The sequence below is a fragment of the Vigna angularis genome, chromosome 2 (assembly GCF_016808095.1).
Source record: "Vigna angularis cultivar LongXiaoDou No.4 chromosome 2, ASM1680809v1, whole genome shotgun sequence".
Lineage (NCBI taxonomy): Eukaryota > Viridiplantae > Streptophyta > Magnoliopsida > Fabales > Fabaceae > Vigna > Vigna angularis.
The window spans coordinates 36,111,617-36,134,388 of record NC_068971.1 but is presented as its reverse complement, the minus strand read 5'-3'; the positions used below and the strand labels follow the sequence as shown (position 1 = coordinate 36,134,388).

Genomic DNA, 22,772 nt, shown 5'->3' with positions numbered 1-22,772 from the left:
CGATGTTAATAATTTTTTTTTTTTAATTAATTGTGATCCTCTTTTACAATTCCACCAGACTTAGAAAGCACAAAAACAACAAACTTCAGTTTTTGGTATTTTATAAAGCATGAACTATGAACATGTAGTGTAGTATCAACAACAAACAAGAATAACAAAAAACAAACAAGTTCAATCAAACAACAAACAAGTTCAACCAAACAACAACAACAAACAAGCTTAACAAAAAAAACAACAAACAAGTTCAACAAATAAGCTCTTCAAAATGAAAACGAAAACTAACCTTCAAAAGGTGGGTTCGTCGGAATAAAGTGTCGTCACCAGTGAGAGAGAAAGCAAAATGCGCCTATGAAGGACAATAACACGAAAATAATCGGTCAAAACAAACGAAAATCATACATAAAATAGTTAATTAACATGCATTTGTATCAAATGAAAGAAAGATTACATGTAATGGTCGTCAAACTTCGTTCGAGAAAAGTTTAAGAAGAGAAGAGGGTCTGACGCGCTAAGATAAAATGAATGAATTTTCAATCTTTCGCTCAAATTTTTATTGAATTCACTAACCTTTTGACGTCTAATACTGGAGCATTTCATCATTTTGTAATATATGTCTTAGGATTTTGATAACAACACTCAATTAATGCATCCAACCACTCCAATGCCCATCATGTCGAAGCCCCATGCAGATTAGACGTTCTATTGATGTTGTAAAAGAAAAAAAGAAAAAAAAAATAAAAAGGGGAAACTTTTGGCTGACAAATAATACGTCGAAGCCCCTACAAAAATCGACGTATTATTGGTGGTTTAAAAGAAAAAAGAATTGAAAAGAGTAACTCTTTGGCTTCTAGCTGAAAAATAGTACGTCGAAGCCCTACAAAATTATTATATGTGGTTTAAAAAAAAAAAGAAAATGGCTGACAAATAATACGTCGAAGCCCCTACGGAATTCGACGTATTATTTGTTGTTTAAAAGAAAAAAAAATTAAAAAAAGGTAACTCTTTGGCTTCTGGCTGAAAAATAATACGTCGAAGCCCTTCAGAATTCGACGTACTATTAGTGATTTAAAAGAAAAAAGAAAAAAAAGGGTGACTCTTTGGCTTCTGACAAATATTACATCGATTCGACGTACTATTGGTGGTTTAAAAGAAAGAAAAAGAATGACCCGCTGGTTTAAATAATCACCATCATAAAACGTCAATTTGTATGGGGCTTCAACATTTTACAATTCTAAACGACGTTTTATAATTATATTTATTTACAAAAATGTTACTGGTTATTTTTAAAGCTGAATATTCATGATTGGACGTTAAACGCATGACGTTATAAATTGTTTTTAGTGATACTTTTACATTGTTAATTTATTTCACCACAACTTTCTGAATTTTTTTTTCTATTAAAATACAATTTGGTTCTATTTCCAACCATGAAAGATTGATAACCTAAATATAACATGAATAGTATGTCATACTTTTTTAATTAAATTTAAATTTTGTTTGATAATTAATATAATGAAAGTTAAATTATCGGAATGACACTTTAATTCTATCTTATATCGAAATAATGGTAAAAAAATTAACAATTGACAGATAACCAACTTTAATTAAATTTGTTTTTTATTAAATTAAATGTTAGTATCATGATAGCTAGCACCGGATAAATATTTTTCAACGATTAAAATTTATATTAAATAAATATATTTAAATATATATAAATGTACCTCGGATTTATAATTAACAAGTTGAATTACAATCTAATATTAATTTTAACTATTAATAATTTAAAAAAATTTAAACATAGCTCAGAGATAGAAATAAATTAAAAAGGACAAAATAGTAAATTAATTACAAACAGAAAATAATTTTGAAATATTAAGCTAGTTTTAGTATGGCAATGAAAATAAAATATTTAATACAAATAAAACTAGGGAAAAAAACATTTAAAATGTTTAATCAAGAGTGTGGAAAATATAATTTTATCAATACTATTTGTAAGGCCTAATTTATAATTATAGTAATTTATCACAAATATGTATAGGTAAATTAATTTAAATTTAAACATTGTATTATACACATACATCAATTTTATGGAATTCTCGACAACTCATACATTACAAGTTATAAAAAACATTGTCATTAAGATATATAAATCCTTAACAACATCCATAATTTTAATAATATAAATTGAAGCATGGTTATCAAGATATTAGAATCTTCAATCACATAAAAAGAGTAATCTGTCATTTAATGTCTTTTGAAACACTTGTATTAATCATATCCTATTGGAAATTGGAAACTAATACCTAACCTATCATAACACATTGAAAAAAGAAACAAATTACCTTGGTACCTTACAACAAGATAATTGACACATCTATCAATCCAAGTTAGATGCATAAACTCCTTTTAATTTCTTACCACATGTCTTAATTTACGTGATTAAATAGTTAGAGAAAGATAAAATAACTCATTTTCTTCACTTTTATGCTTAATATCTCACCCTTTGGATCCAAATAATATCATATATCCTTCACACACTCATAGAAAATAACACACCTACAAGAAATCACACCATGAAAGGCATATATATATAAATTAAAACTTTTTATATAACCTATATGTGTATAACTGATCTAATTATTATAGAAGAGTTTTTCTAACCTTCATAGAAAATGTTTGTTAATAGTTGAGTATACCATCTTTTAGAAAGTATAAGTTGAGTGTAATTTGATGGTTGGGTCAGTATACTATTCTAATAATGACTAGTTTAAGTGAAAGGAATATAAATAGTAAATTTTAGCGATAGACGTAGCATGCTATAATTGGACGTGTATACTAAAATTACTAAAATTAAGAGCTATGGTTGTGTCATTCTAAACATTAATTTTCAATAAATCAAATACTGTCAATGAAACTGGAGCAAGTATGTCATTTATCTCTGTGCTAGCACTCTTGAGTGGATTTCTTTTTGGTACTATCTGTGTATAAAACAAAAACAAAATAATAGATATTAGAGGTGAGAATATAATATGGAACAAAAGAAAGAAAAATAAAAAATAAAAATGAACCTTTTTTGGGTATGCAAAGCTGTTCTCATCAAATGCATTTGCAGATGTGAGCACTGTCTTTGTTGCCTTCGCTACATTTGAACTCTCAATTCCTTTCAGAGAAATCTTAACATTTATTGGACTCTTACCCACGTTTGCAACCTAAATAAGCCAATTCCATTAAGGTCATGAAAATTATTTTATAAGATAGAATTTCAATTTCATTCATATTCTATCGTAATAATTACTTTTATACAACTCGTGTACTTTTATATTTTTTTACAGTTTAACCATTGTAATAATTACATAAAGAAATCATGATGGTGTATATAAGAAAACAAATAAATTATTAAAGGGAAGAAGTAGGAGAGTACCTTTATTTTGAAGTAAGTTTTTTGGTCTTGTGAATTTTTCCAAAGCATTGCAGATGCAGCAACTGAATCAGGATGAGGTGTTTGAAATTGTGATTTGAGAAGCGTTGCTCCATTTGACTCTCTAAACATAAACTGCACCCAATAGCTGGGAGTTCCATAAACCTCATGGGAATTAAAAACAATTGCATCTGGGTTCCACCTATATGAAAAATAAAGCCATATTTCACTTGATTTATATATTTTGCATTGGAAATTTATCAGAAAAAAAGGGGTTATGGACATACTGCCTGTCATTTGCATTTACAAAAAGTGGTGCATAGCTGGCCATCATCACATGATCACTGCATAAAATTAGGGTATGAATGAAATTAGTGACACTTAACCAAGTAATTGGATCATAAAAAATATAACCATCATTCAAAATAATTAAAATAAGAATATGTTTTAACAAACTTTATCATAAAAATTTACAGGAGAAGAAGTTTTTTTTTTTTTTCTAAAAGTAAAAATACTTTTTGTCTTTTAGAAAAACTTAGGCAGAAACTTGTCAGTACAAACTTCTTCTTTCTTTTTCATAAAAATAATTAAAATTTCTTAACAATAAATTAAGCTAGAGTTCATTAACCTGTTTCTTTCTAATCCAATAAGGAATCCAGCTTCAGATACAGCTCCCAAAAGGGTTCCATACTTAGCTTGTTCTCCAGTTAGAGCATACTCACTCACAAAAGCCTGAATGGTATATTCAAAATCATTCATCAAAGCTTCAAATGCATACATAATATGAATATTTTTTTTTTCCAGAAACACAAATGTATCACTCTTTCATGTTGTCACTCATACAACCTTAACATTATTCTAATATAAAATATAATATTGATTTCTTTTAATAAATATTAAATCCATGTTGAATATTGAAATAAAAATATTAAAAAATTAGTATAAATACTAGGATGAAAACATATATTTATTGGAAATAATTTAAATATGAATCAAAATTTTACATTGAGTAAAAAAATATAAAATTAAACACTATATAAGATAAAAACTCATAAACTTATTATTTTAAGATTTTAGATTAAAATTAATATAAAATATTTTATGTATCACATATTTATAATATCACCCTAATAATCCTTTCAGATAGAAAATATAAATCCATCAAATATTAAACCTAATATTAATTAAACAAATAGTACGATAGAAAAGAAGAGTGAAGTGAGAATTACAAAAACCTTTGGACCATTTCGTGGTGTCTTATCAAACACACCTGCGTTGCTAAACATGGTTTGAGATTCTTTAGGATAAGTCTGGAATGAGAAAGGATGAAAACAAAACCAGAATATTGATATTATTTTTCAATGTATATATATATATGGAACTATGGAATAATGAATATGTTATTTGCAAGAGAGAGAACATTACGTGATAATCATACATATCGGCTGGGTGGTTTAACGGTATGGACGAAGCATCACAATTTGAAATTATTTGCATCTTTGGATAAGCAGCTTTTATTGCCTTGTAGAAAGCTAGGTAGTTTCCTAAAAAAAAACAAAGAAAAGAAATTACACAAACCCTTTATATATATATATATATATAATTGCAAAATAAAAATAATATAATATTATAACAAAATTTAATGTTAGAAGATATCATTTTTCTTCTTTTTAAATAATATAAAAATAATTATAATTATATTAACTTTAAAATGAGTACTAAATAAATTAAATATGTTTTAGTAATTTAAATTAAGATGGCAAATGTGTATATAATGATATCATTTTAGTATCAATTTAAAAATTGAATATTTTCTACATTAATACCTATTTCAACAATGGAATTTTGGGTATGTATACATGAGAAAGCAAGATATAACTCGGATAACAAAGGTGATGAGGGTAAGCTGAAAAATTAAGATTATATCGTTCGCACAATGTTTTGCATGATGGTAATCTTAAATTGGGCTGCAACTAGAAAAACCTATGTAACGGGAAAATGGCATATATTTTATGTGGTAGAGAGGACTATTAGTAACGGGAAAACTATGTAAGTAAATTTTTTTTATTTTTTACTAAATTAACATAACTTTTAGAGAGCATCATTAATTAATTAGAAATCACAAAAAATAATTTTTAAAAAGTTTACTGAATACGTATTCATTATATTCAATATATAGAAACTTCGAATATTTAGTTTTATAGAATATATTAGTTTATGAATTTGTGGGCTAGTTCACATAAATTAAAAGAAAATTTAAAAAAAAAATATAAACAGTCTTTTGTAACTTTTTTAATTTCAATTTGAATATTTTATAAAAGCAAGTTTTTAATGTAATATAACCAATAAAAAAATTTAAGACTAATATTTTATTATTTATTAGAAATACATAAACAAACATGATGAGAAAAAAAAAACTAAAGAATATCACAAAATAAAATTTATATTTACACTTTCATATGTATGATATTGATAAAGAAAATCAATGAAAACATTTAATAATATTTAAAATAATAAACATTTCAGTGATAATCTCTGATTTTCAGAACTACTATTCTAGCAACTCGTTTATACACTATTTTGCTATGATATTAGTTGTCTTTTTCATATTTTCATATTATATAACACTTGCTGTTTTGTTGATTTTTTCCTTTTAATATATAATTTTACTCTTTAATTTTATCATGCATTTCATTTAATTTGTATTACACTTTACATTCCAATATTATATTTTCATTTTCTCAATTTTAGTGTAGTTTAATCTATTAGTATTTTTTTTTTCAATAAAACGTCCCAAAACATGATATTTCACATTTAATCAATGAACCCACATAACAATATTTATTTCTTTGATTGACCTAGATTAACCTATATACTATATTAGTTAATGGAAAAACTTCGTTTTATTTAATGAAACTTGTAAAACACAAAAGGTCATCTATCAATAATATATTTTAAATCAATAATTTTTCTATTTTCAGTTGATTACTTTCACTTGATTAATTAATACTTTAGAGAAAAAAAAAATATAATAATTACCCAGTTTCCCCAATCATATAAAAAGAGAAAAATATATTTATCTCACTAGTTTCCAACATTTAATATTTTAGAATCAATTATTTTTTTTAAGGAAAAATAATTAACCCCAATCAATTAGAGAAATTTTTTTTTGTAAAAGTATTGAGTAGAAATAGAGATTAAGCTTGAATGAATTTGGGAGAGAGTGATTGAGGGGATTTGAAGGTAAATTTTTTTGTTGTTTATTTAAGTAGATTTGGAGGTAAGTGAGAGTGGATTTGGAAGTAAAGTTTGTGAGAATTAATGTAGGATTTGATTGACGTGACAGATTAAAACAATTTACTTCCAAATTCACTTTCATTTACCTCTGAATTTACTTAACAACAAAAAAATTTACCTTCAAATTCTCTAAAATTCTCTCAATCACTCTCCCCTCCATTCAAGTGAACAAAGTATAAATGTTTACCGAAAAGACTAAATAAAAATAAAAGAGAAGTGAGAGCATGCCTTGGTAGTTTTTCTTGGCACAATCTTCATTTCCAACACCAACATAGTTTAGGTCAAATGGCTCACGGTGCCCCATAGATGCCCTAAGGGAACCCCATTTTGAAGTAGCTGCACCTATTGCAAACTCAATACCATCTAGGGCTTCCTACAATCAAGGGTTATGCAAACAAAACATTGGTAAAAATATTTTATTCCATTGTATCAAAAAGAAAAAAAAATCAACAAAGAAAATATGGAATGGGGAAGAAACAAGAATAGGAAATATACTTGCACAAAAGGTGCGATGTCCTTTGTATCAATTTCATCAGTATGGCTGATACCTGTATTATTGAATTGAACATACACAAAAAGACATTCAGAATGCTACATAGTAACCAAAAATCAAAATATAGTATATAGCTATCATGTTAAAGTACCATTGTTAAATACCCACAGTGGTTTTGCACCAATGTCCTCTGCTAGCTACACAAGAAAAAAAAAATGCTTATTGTGATTTAATTTGACAATAACAACAAATTGTCAAAATAACTTTCTTATAAAAAACACTCTTAAAAGGAATTCTTCTCTTGTTTGTCCAATAAATTGACTTACTTGAAGACCCTCAAAATAACCAAATCCATCGTCTGTCCAATAACCCCAAACATCGTTAAAATGGCCAGGTCTCTGTTCCAAGGGTCCAACACTAGCTTTCCACCGAAATGCATTTTTTAATGTTTCTCCTTCAACAAAACAGCCACCTCTTGCAAGACAAAAATTTGCATTAATTTGGGAATTTGTGTCAAAATGTTGAAGACAAGTCAGAGGGAGAATTTGGAAAAAAGACATATATAATGTAAATCAAAATGATAAATAAAGGTTAAATAATTGCAATGGTTCTATTTTCGTAGTGAAATAGTAAATCTTGATTCCTATTTCAGAAATTTGATGTAATCATGTGTTAAGTGTGTGATTTTTTTTAATTATTTTTTAAAAAGTTTAAAAGTTTGATGTGACATTATTACGTGTGACTGTGATATCACTGTCTTAGTCTATTTAATTATTGTACTTTTATTTTATTTTAATTCAATTCTAATTTTTCTAAAAATTAAACAACTTCATCTTTTTCTAAATTAAAACGAAATTTAATTTTTATATAATTATTATACAATATTTTGATTAAAATTATATTTTTATTAAATATTTTTCACAAAATTAAATTTATTTATATTTATATTTTACATTACATTTTATTTAAAATCATTGTAAAGTTGTCAATATTAATAAAAAAGAAATTAAAATTAATTTCAAAATAAACTTATTTATCGATTTTAAAATTCAATACTTTATAGATATGTTTGAGTTGGTTTAAAAATAACAATTTTACAAATTTAAATGTAAATTTTTTTAAAAATTTAAACAAATTTATAATAGTTTAAATCAATGAATGGCACTACAGTCAGATCATACTTTCATGGTCACCTCACATAAGTTAGTTTGACAAGTAAAAAATTATTATTTTTTAAAAACAATTTAAAAAAATAAAAGAAAAAATAATACTAATTGAAAAAAAAAATATGAACCGAGAGAGATGACATTCTCTTTAACTATGTTAATATATTATTAATGGAAATGACCTGAGTGCATCAGATTTTCTAAAAAATAAATTGAAAAAAAAAATAAATAAAGAGATTGATTTGTGATTTTGTTACGAAAATAGATACAAATAAAATGATTTAACCTAAAATAATATATTGGAGAGTCCTTAACTTCAGTGCATACCTGGAAATCTTAAAAAGGCTGGTTTCAAGTCTAATAGCATGTTAACCAAGTCACTTCGGAAACCGTGTCCCTGTGCCAACACAAGTTTGAACATTTACTATTTTAAAAAGTTAAAGCAATGAAATTAGTATTGCCAGCAATGAGAGTTTGGAATTCAAGTGAAGAGCTTAAAATAAAGTAGTTACAAAAGTGAATTTGGATCCTCTGCTAAGTTTTTCTATATTGTTCCTACGTTGTACCTTCCACATTGATTTTGATATTTTAAAATATATTGAAAATACTTTTAAAATACCAACATCAATGTATTTTTAATGTTAAGCAGAAGAAACACAAAAAAAAAAACTAGTAGAAAATTTGAACTCTTTCTTTAAGTTGTTACATTAAATACATGAAAGGAAACAGACCTTATATGTGTCGACAGGCATAGCAGACACTTGATCCAACCATATAACCCCTTTTTTGGTTGTTGTTAAATACAAACTTGAGTAGGAACTTGATGCATCAGCTTGTAATATAGTCTCCATTCTTTTCCATTTTGAAACTTCTGATGCAGAAGCACTAAAGATCAATGTATCAGTATCATGTTCATATTCAAAAGCTACTTTAATAGGATTTTGAGCATTGAACTCCCTAGAATAATGAAACAAAGTTCTCACATGATATTGCTAGAAGCCAATATCCTTCCACCTTTAGTTTCTCTGAATGATACTGTCATCTGTAGTGGTCCATTTGATTTAACAAAGAACACAACTTTGTATTTCTTCCCTTCCACAATATTCTGAAACAAGACTTCATGGTTAAACATGCATATCTTTTTCAATTCTGGCTAAAACGATAAGTTAACTACATAACAAAATTGTTTGTTTATTGGAAACAGAAGTAACCATCTTATAAAGAAGGGAAAGGAACATGGAAGTAGAAGTTCATATGAGACACATCATGTATTATTCTCACCATGCCCCAAAAACCAGGGTTAGAGACACCAACACCATCACAATTGTCACACAGCACATCCATTTTCAATGCAACCTTGTTTTGTTCAAAGCAAGAGCTAAGTTCAGTTTGTAGGAAAATGGCTTGTTCTTTCCCGACTCTAGTCCAGGGAGCAATATTTGATGAATCTTTTGTGCCGCCAGCTTCAAAACCTGAATCACAAATTAATGTGAATGTATATATTCAATCACCACAACTATCTGTTAAAAGTACTGCTGAACTTAGTAATTTTGTTAGAGAACTGTATACTTTTCATTAGAATTTTTGGAGAAATCATATAAAAACATATTTTGGAGGATATTGAAAGTAATGACCTCTGTTGTTCACGAGCTCTGCCCACAATCCGCCAGCACCAGCATGATTGATTTCCTGCAGAATCAAAATTTAAATACTTTAGAACTATTTCACCATAAAAAGATACCCATTTCAGTATTATATAACAGGCACTGTGAAAGGAAACTCAATATTTAGAAATTTGAATAGCCCTTTAGTTTGTGTCATTAGCACCCCAACCTCAAAAAATATTCCGAAAAGAGTGTCGGGAATTGGCCTTCCAGATGACTCAGAAGCATCTACAACCAGAGTTGAAGCCTGGTTAGCATAACATGTCAGAACAGAAAAACATGCCTCTGTAACAAGGTATATCCAAAGAAAACTGCAGCAAGCCTTTGGAAAAATCATAGCTTCTTCTTCTGGTCTTTTACATGTTCAGTATCATAATAACACATATATATAGGCCAACACAATCTGATTCCTTGATTTTTTTCTTTTTGCCTAATTTATCAGAAAATCAAATAAAGAACATTCTAATATATTATTCTTATCAACACACCGGAGATCCGAATCTCATGAGTATTTGAGTGAAATTGAGTTATTGTAGGACAAGTTGTGGAAGATGTTACTTTATTAGTTATTTTGTGCACACTGATTCAGACAGTGGACTTTTTACTAGGTCTATGTTTTTCTTTATAGTTGTGACGAATCCATGTTTCCATTTGCTCACATAAGAGCTTAAAATTCTTTTATGCTGATGCGTAATCAGAATTATTTTATTTTAAGAATGATATATATATATATATATACATATATATATATATATTTAAAGAACAACGAAAATTAAACATAATAGTCACACACACGCACATTAATTTTTCTTTATTATAAAGTTCATATTATATTTTTTTTTTTTAATTTCTCTATCTTAAAAGTATTTATGAAAAAATCTTCATGCCCAACATCTTTTTAAGGATTTCCTTTTCTTTTGTTCAAACACACACACACACAAATTAATTTTTCTTTATTATAAAGTTCATATTATGCTTTTTTTTTTAATTTCTCTATCTTAAAAGTATTTATGGAAAAATCTTCATGCCTAACATCTTTTTAAGGATTTCCTTTTCTTTTGTTCAAATAATTTTTCCTCAAACTATGGTGAACATGTAAATTAACAAAAAAAAAAATTCACTTAATGCCATAGGGTTATCATGTAGTTTAAAGGTGGTGAACGAAATATTTTTTTATCACAACAGAAAAATAAAAAGTTGCAGATACTAACAAGTAGCCAATATGCTATATCATAGATTTGATAAATTCTCATGACTAAACAAATACCTCAGAACATTGATTTGAACTATATATAGTACATCATTTGGCAGTTAAGCATAATTTAGGATGAAGTTCAACTTTCAATCGCTATCTGTATATATTTAGTTCATACCAACAAGTTTAGCCTTCCAGGTTTAGTTTATGTCTAACATTCAAGATAAATTTCCACTAGTTCAGTTCTTTTATGCATGTGGGTTGATCAGGTCCAATTCAGGCAGCACAACTTGGGACAAGGAAAGGACACATAACATTTGCCACTCTTTGACATATATTACATTTCTTGATAACATTAACAAAAATGTTGTCTTGATTTTGTTTCAGTGAAACTATTCCTATGCTGTGACTAGCTTCTGATCATATTAGCAAATCTAGTGACGTCACTGAATAGGAAGAGAGTATAACATTCATGTACTTGTCAGCATTCTCTAGTGAACTTGTTTGTGGCACCACCTGTGTTTAAGATGAAGGTAACGAATGAGAAATGGCATGGATTAGTTTACATGGCCAACTGTATGTAATGAATATAGCAAGTACAAATAAGCCAAATAGTACCTTCTTGGGGTCCAAGAAGGAATTCTCATCCAATAAGTTAGTTGATGCAAGAACTGTTTTGGTAGAACCAAATTGTTGCACATTTGAATTCAACCCATTTATATGAATTTTAAGACTCTCTGTGGCTGTTCCAAAGTTTACTACCTGTGCAAAATCAAAATCAGTAACTCCTAGTGAATACAGTGCTAGTGAAAAGCAGCTTCAGCAAATAGAAATTCTGATCAAAGATAAAAGTATCAATTGGTGTTAATCTAGTTAAAGACATGCTTGTAGTCTTTCACGTCTAAGGACATTTAGATATAGCAATATCAGTTTCAATTTGGTCGAAAAGGGTACCTCTTACCTTTATTCTTAGGTAATTTTTCTTCTCTGTAGAATTTTCCCAAATAATTGCAGATGCAATAAGTTTATTAGATGAAGTTGTAAAGAGTGTTGAGTCAAGAAATGTTGCTCCATTGGACTCAATAAAAAGTTTCTGCACCCAATAGCTAGGAGTTCCATAGAGCTTATAAGAGTCAAACACAATTGAATCTGGAATCCATCTGTAATGACACATTTAGACAGTCTCATGTTACTATGAGAATCATGTTGGAGTGTACAGATAGTTTATCACAAGAAATTTTCGAAGTGCCAATTCTATGTTGCAATAATAAGATAAAGTTTAGAAGATTTCATAGCAACAAAGTACGAGAAAATTACCTCCTGTCATTTATGTTCGAGAAAAGTGGCGCATAAGAAACCATCTGGACAATATCACTGCATCAGAAAAACAATATAAATGAAAAACTTTGTATGATTAAGGCTAAAAAAGCTTCATAAAACGGAAACAGTATACAATAAAATAAAGGCTATAGAAAACCTGTTCTTCTCTAGTCCAATAAGAAATGCGGCTTCAGCTATGGCAGCCAAAAGACTTCCATTTGCTGCATCTTCTTTCCACACAGCATACTCACTCACAAAAGCCTGTAAAACCATATAGATTGAGCACTCACATAACAGACTATGCATAACTTAACAATACATAAAGAATGAATTATGAATGGTGTTCATTGAAACTCAAGATTAATCAAACCTTTGGACCAGCTCGTGATGTGTGATCGAACCGAGTGGACTTAGAAAACATGTCATTGGAGTCTGTATAAATCTAATAAAAAGTAAAACGTAAGAAGGATGATAAGTTGAAAACCAAATAAAAGAAAATAAATACACTTGCTAAAGCAAAATCAACAAAATGAAAGTTCAAGAAACTATGTAAGAATGTTATCTTTACATGAAACTCAAATAAGTCAGCTGGATGCTTTAATGGTGCACTAGAAGCATCACAATTTGAGATAATTTGAATATCTGGGTTGGCAGATCTTATAGCCTCATAAAACTTAAGGTAGTTTCCTAGAATGAAACAAGAAAAAAGTGTTAATAGTTTAATACATCAATCTTTAGATTGCTACAAATATTATCATTAATGGCTTACAAGTGTGTGCTCAAAGAATAATAAAAAACAATTAAATTGCATACCTTGATAATTAAAATGCCAACAATCTTCATTTCCAACAGCAACATATCTCAAGTCAAATGGTTTAGGATGTCCCATTGCAGCTCTAACAGAACCCCATTTTGATTCAGGAGAGCCTCTTGCAAATTCAATGCCATCCAGGGCATCCTTTTGATTAAAAAATTTCATCATAGTAATAAATATGTGTGTATATAAATTCATAAATGCTAAGAAGAAAAGGGCAGGGAGAAAAAGCTGTACTTGCACATAAGGAGCTAGGGCTGATGCATTAACTTCTTCATGAACGCTGATACCTATAAATAAGACATTCAAATAAGTAGAAAACAAAGACAAATTAATTCAAATAGTTGTGGTTGTTGGGAATGAATTTGAGCTAAGGCAAGAAGAACATCAATATACCAGCGTTGAACACCCATATGGGCAATGCACCAAGGTCCTCTGCTAGCTGTTAAAGAAATATTGAATCATTACATTTATTCAGCTAAAGTAGGGAAAATTTAACATAGTTGTAAAAGAATAATATATACTCACTTGGAGATATTCAAAATAACCAATTCCATCATCGCTCCAATAGTTCCAAATATCATCGAAATGTCCAGGTCTCTCTTCCCATGGTCCTATTGTATCTTTCCACTGATATCTGTTTTGCAGATGATCACCTTCAACATAAGTACCACCTAATGCAGTAATATTGACAAATATTGTTAGGTCTTAATAAATTTTATTTTACACAAAGTTTAACGACATGTGTCTTACACTAGTTGTTTCAAGATTTGAATCCTAATGATATCACTTTGAATATGAAATAAACCATATTGGGAGGGAATAACTTCACCTTGTGTAGATCTTTCACCATTTACAACTTTTTTTATTATTTATAGTTATTAATAAATTGTTTTATTAGTTTTCTCAATTGAGTTACTGAGGTAAGAATTCAGCTTTTGGTACCCAACAATATGAAGTTGAATAGCAGACCTTTCTTTGAACATGGAAATTGGACATACCAGGGAATCTGAGAAATTTTGGTTTCAAATCTGCCACCATTTGAAAAAGGTCATTTCTGAAGCCATGGCCCTGTTTCGAGAGATAATGATTTAAAGGTAAAGAAATAGAATACATTAGCAACAAAATGGTCAGGTACCATGCTTAGTGACTCATACATTACTACACGAAATACCAGAATTTAGGGTGAACTTCTATTGAATAAAAAGCACTAAAATGATGACATAAACATCAAATTAAATCTATAAACTTAAAGTAATAAATAGCTACATTTATTGATTTATAAGTTGTGATTGTTTATTCTACTAACCATATGAGTGTCCAATGGCACAGCTGACACCTGGTCTAACAAGAATGTCCCTTCACTGGTAGTTGTTATTTGAAGACTTGAATAGTGATTAGTATGTTTTGCTTCCACTACTGTCTCCACCCTCTTCCATTTTTTATCTCCAAAAACATGCCTGTTAAGGACTATGTATTAGTCATTTTAATCAATACAAAATGTAGATTTATGGCTTATTGAGTATAGGCTATAGAATCTCTACAATTCTAAATAAGAAGGATCTTGCCTGGTATTTGATGCCACTTTTATAACATCAATACCTGTGAATGAAAGTTGAAAATCAAACTTTGTTTCTGACTTAACATGGTAGACCACCTTGTACCTCTTTCCTTGCTCAAAATTCTGAACATGAAAAAGTTACTCCATGTAAACACAAAGTGTGATTTAAATGAGCCTTTTTTATTGTCATTATTATTTATGTTGAAGATTTAAACTTACATAACACAAATACAAGAAAAATATGAAGAGAAAGTTGTAATGTGTGTGTGAATGGGAAGTACATATGATTTCTCTTACCATGCCCCAATAGCCCGGATTAGAGATACCAACGCCACCATATGGGCAAGGTTTGAGACCCCCACAATACACCTTCATTTGTAATGCAGCTTTATTACGCTCAAAGCAAGAGGTCTGGTTTATTGATACAGAAATGGATGACTCATTTCCAATAACTGACCAAGGATAAATATTTAAGGTGTTGTCTGGTCCTCCAGCTTCAAAGCCTAATAAAATAATAAAATACTTAAAATATATACTGAAATCTAATAGAGTCTGTGGATTGAAAAGACAAGATGAAGAAAAGTTTATGGATTTGGAAATAACCTCTATTGCTTACAAGTTCTGCCCATAGTCCCCCAGCACCAGCATGATTTATCTCCTGAAAATTTAATTCAAAGAAACTGGTGAATTTATAAAAATTGAAATGAGATTAGTTTATTTTTTGTGATACTTTTTTATTCTTCTGTTTGGATGATAAATGAGATTAGTCTGTTGCAATCCACAAACAATTTTAAAGTCGGCTTTTCATGATGAGGGCCAAAAATTGTCATGCATGTCTGCAATGAAGGTAAACGTGTAGCCTTTATCATACAATATCTTGAAATCATACAGTTTATTGCACATTATTTAAAAACCTATTTAGCATTAAAGGTCTTGCCATAAACAAGTCTTTCAGATAAAATTTCTGTCAAATTTTAAGAGGGTCGTTGCCAGATCTTGGTAGGAAGGGAAATATCATGTGTTTATGCTTGGAAAATAGTTGAAGCTTACTTAAACTACACTATGAAGAAAGAAACACCACTATCCATTTTATTAGGAGTAAGAATAATTGGCTTATGAGGAGAAGGAAGGTTGCATACCTCAAAGAACACTCCATGAAAACTTTGAGGAATTCGCCTTGCATTCTCCTTATCAAAGGAAGCATTTACAACCAGTGTTGAGTTCCCATCAGCAAAACATTGTTGAAACGAAAGAAAATGAATAAGGAGGGAATAGAGCATAACACCAAACCAAGGCCTGAGAGAACAAAACACCATTTTTGAAAAGGTTTGGATGACAAATTCTGTGGTGGTGAAGATGTTTGTCTAACAAGTCATATTATATACGGAAGGAGCATTCCTAACAAATGTGCTCCTCCAAACTACCTAAAAGGAAAAGGTATGAAATGTAATAGAAAATACTACTTTTATTCATTCTTTTAGTAATGTTCTTGATTGATTTTGTTGAGTCCCCCTCTGGTTCATCTCTATCACATTTTCATGAGACATACTGTTTGTCTTATACCAGAGTTTTACAAGTAAAACATCTCTATTTGTGGGTTATACGAACAGGCCAGGATACAGCTATGATATTTGGCATCTATTTGCATAACAATAATTTGCTCAATTTATAAATAAAATATAACCAATGAAAATAATGAAAATTGTATTATTAGACTTGGTGACATAAGTTGTAGGTAGTCTGCAGAATCCACAAGACCAGCTCAGAGTGTAGGTTGTGCAGATCGAATATGAACAACCTACATTTAAATTTTTTGTCCAAAAATCAACATGCATCTACACAAAATACAATTATGTAGGTAATATGAGGACTGTATACAAATACCTGGTCAACATCTCCCAACTTAATTGTTATTTGGTTGGAGTACCCACATTTGATATGACTTGATAAAATAAAAGATAGAAAGGAGCTGTCACTGATAATGGCATCTTTCTCTCAATCCATGCAAACTCTCAAACAGAGTTAATTTGCAATTCTGCAGCACATAGCTTACCAACCCTAACCTTTTCATTAGATGAAATGTATTGGGTTGAAGAATCTCCTTACCAAATTGCATCTATTCTCATCTCTGATGTAAATCATTCCGACGTTTACATAAAGCCAAATACATTTTTAAAAATACATGAACGAAAAGAACACATTTTAAGTTAAGTTCAAATTGCATGTCTATTGTTTTCTAATAAAATTTAGACTAAATTGTAATTTTGATCTTTAACTTTTTTAAGTTTTTACTTGTATTGGTGTCTCTCTCACTGCAATTACTGTCTTTTTTAGTACTGTAAGGTTACTGAGTATCAAGTTTCTCTCCATTCTCATATGATAGACCCAAAAGAAATGGATGATGAAGCTGGAAATTTTCACAAAGTTATGAATAATTAAAACTTAAATAATAAAAATTGTCTAAAGAAATAAAAATCCAAAGTTACAGATGATTAGATAAGAGATTTAAACTGTTTAAAAAAACTTAGAATCACAATTACAAATTTTATATAATATTGCAACCAAATTAGAATTAAGCTTAAATTTCAGGGGTATGTTTAACACCGACAACCTAAAAAATATTCCTTATTAATAAATTAGAATGAACATGCAATGAAATGGAAACTCGCACTAAATGGTTAGTCTATTTAATATAAAGAAATAGTTACACAGAACTTTGTTTAGTTCATAGTCACCTTTTTCATTTTCTGATCTCTTGCTCTGTCTTCTGTCCTCTTAATTTTTCAGGTCACCTTTCAATTTTTGTATCTGTTATGAAGTGACTTCTTTTGTATGTAATCTCAAAAGTGTATAAAACAAATACAGGTCACATGCTACATGTTACCTTTTATATATATATATATATATATATATATATATATATATATATATATATATATATATATATATATATATATATATATATATATATATATATATATATATATATATATATATATATATATATATATATATATATATAATTGTTTAATTTTTCAAGATCTGTTTGAACAAAGTTTCAAGGTACCCATTATGCCGACTAACTTGACATTTATTTTCAAATGATTCTTTTTCTTAATCACTCCAAAATGAAGATCAAAATGTTAATTTTTCAGTTCAATAACGTCTTTTTAGCACTACAAGAGTGGACAATGAGATGCATCTAAATACTTGACATCGATATCTAAAAATGATTAACAGTTGGATTAAAACTCATGATTAAAACTGTCATGTAGTTTAAGAAAGGTGAACAGAGTGTTTTCTTATGAACTCAGGAAAATAATAAGATGCTGATAAACTGACAAGTCCGTGGACAACATATACTTCCAAGTGTTTGATAAATGCTTGTGACTACTCATTCTTGTGACCAAACTTACAAATTGTACATCTTGCCAATTAAGCATCAATGATATGATTCTGAGTGAGTAACAATTTTATATATACCAACAAGTGTAGGGTTCCATGTCTGAACCAGCGTGAAGAAGATAACAATAGTTTTTGTCTAATCTCAGACATCGTTTTCACAAATTCTGGTCTTGTATGCATGTGAGTTGGTCTATTCACTGTAGGCATGGCCATTTGGGAGAACCCACCTTACATACACAATTGAGCAAAAGTTTTATGTAAATGAAAATTGACATCTACCAAACAAAATGATACATTTAAAGGAACAAATAAGATTTGGAATTTTGTTATACTCTTTTACTACAAAATTGTTTTTTCAATCATCATTTGTTCATCACATCCATCCAATCGGTAACTTTCATTTTGACTATTTTCCTTTCTAAGTTTTAATCCCAATCATGATGGATGCATCTATTGGTTTATAATAGGACGATGATGATACCTTTTGCACCCTTTACATTTTTCTCTAGCATCGTTTTTCTACTTAACAAATTCTAAACCTAAAATTACCTCATACTACTATTTACTTTATGTTTCGAGTTTATGGGTCGACACTTCAAGTAATTTCTCTCACGTCTCAACTCTTTTCCTTGCTATTCATATGCTTCAACTGATCGATTGTACTTGCTAAAGATATTATGATGGTTAATTTAGTTCCTTATCTGAACGGATTAACAATTAATGTTGTAATAAATGCGTTGTATGTTAAGACAAAACCATTTATACGCTTAAACGCTCTCATGTTTTGAAGTTTAATCAAATAATATTAAATGAAAAATATAAAAACAACATAGGATGAAAACACAAGACTTAGAACCAAAATCCCCAACACAGAAAACCTTAGAAAAACACTTAGGATGTTAGGAAACAGAAAAACAACCAAGACAAAACATCTAGACATAATGTTAAACGAATATCAAGTCAAAAGTATCTAAGAGAGTTGAAGTTACATGCATAAAACTTATCATACCTAAATGGTATTCAATTTAGCTCTCGAAAAAAAAAACATGTCAAGACGATGTCATTGACAAAACACACCAAAGGACTAAAACTTAAAACACCAAGAGAAAACTTAAAGTAAGTTAAACGATGTATGTCTGAAAAGGTAAAATCACAATAAGTGTTTACTCTATCTAAACGATACCATGAGCCAAAACATTACTTCACCAGACGATGAAATCTTTAATCAATGCTTGGTATCTGTAGAAGAAAAACTTAATTGTCAAATGTTACCTTAACAATAGGAAATCAAAAAGCACTTTGTTATTCTGAGCAAACATTAAATGACATTAAATGCTCAACATTCAAAAGCAACAAAAGTGTTAAGAAAAAAGCATATTTGTTGTATGCATAATCTACTCTATTCTTTGCAGATGATCTATTCTACACGCATCCACAAACTTCAAATCAAAATAGAAGAAGTGAACGTTAAAGACAAAAGAGATATTCACAGAATGTTCTTTACTTGAAGCCATGTCTAAAAGAACGTACAACCTACTTCAAGCAAATGACTGAAAAAACATGTCTGCTTTGACAAATTGACTTTATCCAATGGTTGTTGTACACGAAGAAAGAGAAAGCAAAAGAATCAAGGCCAAAATCTTAGTCTAACAAGAATTTATCCAAAAAACTTATAAATAGAAGAGCTTTCAAATGAAGAAACATCTTCTAAAGCGAAATATTAATGGATGCAACAACCACATGGCGAAAGATTAAAGCGTCTTCATAGACATTGATAAATTTGTCAATGTCAATGTTAAAGTTGGGCTAAGAAATGACACCATAGTGAAGTCTCGAGGCAAAAAGGAACTTTCATGGTGGAGACAAAGAAAGGTACAAAATTCATCAAGGATGTTTTCCTAGTTACAAATCTTAAAGGAAATCCTTTAAGTATTGGCCAAATGATGGAGAATGAATATTCTCTTCATTTTGAGAAAGATACATGAAAAATTTATGACAATAAAATGATAAAAATTGGCCAAGTAAAAATGGAGAAGAGAAGTAGAAACTTTCCTATAAGCTTAAACCTGGAACTAATATTGCCATGAAGGTAGAAGTTGATGACTCATGGCTTTGACATAGGAGATTTGACCACTTCAACACACATGCCATAAAGCTTATAAAAAAAACATGATGATGGATCTTCCATGCTCGAAGGAGAATAATGAATCATGCGAAGGATGTCTCCTCGACAAACAACATTGATTACCATTCTCAATAGACAAAGCATAGAGAATAAAAGACTTATTAGAGTTGATTCATACTGATGTTTGTGGACCAATGAAGACGCATTCACATCACAACAATAGGTATTTCATCCTCTTCATTGGTGAATTCTCTAGAATGACATGGGTCTATTTCTTAAAGGCAAAGTCAAAAGTCTTCGAAGTATTCAAGAAATTCAAGACCCTTGTAGAGAAGCAAAGTGAAAAATAGATAAAAGTACTTAGAAGTGATCGTGGCAAGGAGTACACATTTCGTGAGTTTGACAAATTCTGTGAAGATGAAAAAATATAGTGACAACTTACAATCGCATATACTCCACAACAAAATGGAATGTCAGAGAGAAAGAATCGCACAACTCTGGAGATGGAAAGATCAATGGTAGAAGAGAAAAGTATGCCTAACTTTTTTGGGCTGAAGCAGCCTACAGTACAATTTACATTCTAAATAGATGTCCAACTAATGTAGTTCATGACAAGACTCCTATTGAAGCTTGTAGTGGAAGAAAGCCATAAGCTAAACACCTACGAGTATTTGGATCTATCTGCTACATACATGTTCCTAATCAAAGGAGACACAAATTTAAAGATAAGACTATACGAGAAATATTCTTGGGATATAACACCCAGTCAAAAGGCTATCGAGTCTACAAAGTACAAAAGAAAAAGCTCATCATTAGTCAAGATGTTGAAGTTGATGAAAATTCTTCTTAGAATTGAAAGAAGAAAAAGTTGTTAAAAGCAACATTTTAGTTCTAGTGCAACAATCTTAAGAAGAAAAAAAAAGAGGCAAAAAATTCAAGTACACTTTCTCCACTCCAAGAAGACTAAGATCTTTGGTAGACATATATGGATCTTGTAATATGGCCATGATTGAGCCTAATTATTATGAAGAAGCATCAAAATAGAAGTATGGGTCAAGACTATGGAAGAAGAGATTAAAATGATTGAGAAGAATAACACTTGAGAACTCGTAAATTGCACTCATGGAAAAGACATCATTGGAGTGAAATGGATATATAAAACAAAGCTCAATCCCAATGAAATTATACAAAAGCACAAAGCAAGATTAGTTGTCAAAGGCTACTAATTAAAATCAGGAATCGACTACAATGAGACATTTTCTCCAGTTGCTCGCTTAAATACAATTAGAGTTTTAATAGTTCGTGCAACACAAAAAGGATGGATTATCTATCAATTGGATGTCAAATAAGCCTTTCTAAATGGAGTGCTCGAAGAAGAGATTTATGTTGAACAACCATAAGGCTTCATCAACAAAGGCAATGAAGGTAAAGTACTAAGACTTAAAAATTCATTATACGGCCTGAAGCAAGGTCCTCGAGCATGGTATAGCAAGATTGATCAATACTTCATCGATCAAGGATTCAGGAGGAACAAGGGTGAGCCAACACTATATATTAAGACAGAAGGTCAATATCATCTCATTGTCTCTTTATATGTCGATGATCTTATCTATATAGGAAATAATATAGAGATGATGAAAGAATTTAAAGAAGACATGATGAAGACATTTAAAATGACCGACCTTGGCTTGATGAACTATTTCCTAGGTATAAAAGTGAAACAACAAAAAGAAGGTATATTTATCTCTCAAAAGAAATATATTGAAGCTCTACTAAAGAACTTCAAGATGAAAGATTGTAAACTTGTCGCTATTCCGTTGGTGGTAAACAAGAAGTTAGAAAAAGATGATGGAGCATAAGAGGCAAATGCATCACGATACACGAGTTTGATTGGAAGTCTTCTGTATCTCACAGGCACACAACCAAACATTATGAATGCTATAAGTCTTCTATCAAGATTAATGCAAAAACCAAGTCAGGTTCATTATGAAGTAGGAAAAATAATTTTAAGATATCTACAAGGCACAGAGGAGTTTGGTATATGGTACAAAACCATGACTAAATCAAGAATGATTGGTTAGATAGATAGTGATTGAGCAGGATCAAGGGATCACATGAAGAGTACGTCAAAATACGCTTTCTCACTAGGACAAGGTATTTTATCTTGGGCATCAGAAGAAGAACGCAATCATGGCACAATCAACAGTAGAAGTAGAGTATGTAGCAACTGTTGAAACCACGAGTCAAGCAATATGGCTACATAGAATACTTGAAGAAATGGGTGAACCACAAGATGAATTGACTATTATTTATT

The 22,772-nt window shown here is 29.7% G+C and overlaps 2 protein-coding genes across 4 annotated transcripts; both read right to left on the bottom strand.

Annotated features, from left to right (window-relative positions):
• Window positions 1-2,814: 2,814 nt before the first annotated feature.
• LOC108328404 (alpha-L-arabinofuranosidase 1) lies at window positions 2,815-10,451 on the bottom strand. Its single transcript, XM_017562270.2, has 17 exons — window positions 10,208-10,451; window positions 10,009-10,063; window positions 9,656-9,846; window positions 9,358-9,479; window positions 9,106-9,259; window positions 8,702-8,771; window positions 7,535-7,680; window positions 7,360-7,405; window positions 7,211-7,263; window positions 6,944-7,088; window positions 4,844-4,962; window positions 4,654-4,728; window positions 4,047-4,150; window positions 3,706-3,762; window positions 3,422-3,620; window positions 3,069-3,209; window positions 2,815-2,978 (listed from the first exon to the last, which is right to left on the bottom strand). Exons 1-17 carry the CDS (start codon window positions 10,373-10,375, stop codon window positions 2,874-2,876), a joined length of 1,950 nt encoding a protein of 649 aa, XP_017417759.1. The 5' UTR covers window positions 10,376-10,451; the 3' UTR covers window positions 2,815-2,873.
• An 802-nt stretch (window positions 10,452-11,253) lies between these two features.
• On the bottom strand, window positions 11,254-17,691 carry LOC108329783 (alpha-L-arabinofuranosidase 1-like). Of its 3 annotated transcripts, none has more exons than XM_017564162.2 (18): window positions 17,664-17,691; window positions 16,068-16,224; window positions 15,532-15,586; window positions 15,226-15,431; window positions 14,912-15,051; window positions 14,677-14,827; window positions 14,369-14,438; window positions 13,896-14,041; window positions 13,764-13,809; window positions 13,605-13,657; window positions 13,367-13,511; window positions 13,122-13,240; window positions 12,924-12,995; window positions 12,711-12,814; window positions 12,551-12,607; window positions 12,195-12,393; window positions 11,852-11,995; window positions 11,254-11,749 (listed from the first exon to the last, which is right to left on the bottom strand). In XM_017564162.2, the coding sequence occupies exons 2-18, from the start codon at window positions 16,206-16,208 to the stop codon at window positions 11,654-11,656; spliced, it is 1,944 nt and encodes a 647-aa protein (XP_017419651.1). In that variant the 5' UTR covers window positions 16,209-16,224; window positions 17,664-17,691; the 3' UTR covers window positions 11,254-11,653. The 3 variants fall into 3 exon arrangements, with proteins under 3 accessions (XP_017419651.1, XP_017419647.1, XP_017419650.1); XM_017564158.2 differs by lacking the exon at window positions 17,664-17,691 and adding an exon at window positions 16,813-17,430 and having other exon boundaries at window positions 16,068-16,726; XM_017564161.2 differs by lacking the exon at window positions 17,664-17,691 and adding an exon at window positions 16,813-17,429 and having other exon boundaries at window positions 11,255-11,749; window positions 14,936-15,051; window positions 16,068-16,726.
• Window positions 17,692-22,772: the final 5,081 nt, after the last annotated feature.

Bases quoted from the DNA above. Each gene is read 5' to 3' on its own strand.
- LOC108328404 (XM_017562270.2), bottom strand. From the start codon at position 10,375: ATGATTTTTCCAAAGGCTTGCTGCAGTTTTCTTTGGATATACCTTGTT. The intron at 9,847-10,008 runs GTCATTACTTTC...TTTGTGATTCAG, and splicing joins AGAGCTCGTGAACAACAGAG to GTTTTGAAGCTGGCGGCACA. The intron at 9,480-9,655 runs GTGAGAATAATA...GTCTTGTTTCAG, and splicing joins ACCCTGGTTTTTGGGGCATG to AATATTGTGGAAGGGAAGAA.
- LOC108329783 (XM_017564158.2), bottom strand. From the start codon at position 16,244: ATGGTGTTTTGTTCTCTCAGGCCTTGGTTTGGTGTTATGCTCTATTCC. The intron at 13,658-13,763 runs GTATATTGATGT...TCTTATTTATAG, and splicing joins CATATGGGTGTTCAACGCTG to GTATCAGCGTTCATGAAGAA. The intron at 11,996-12,194 runs GTAAGAGGTACC...GATTTTGCACAG, and splicing joins AAAATTACCTAAGAATAAAG to GTAGTAAACTTTGGAACAGC.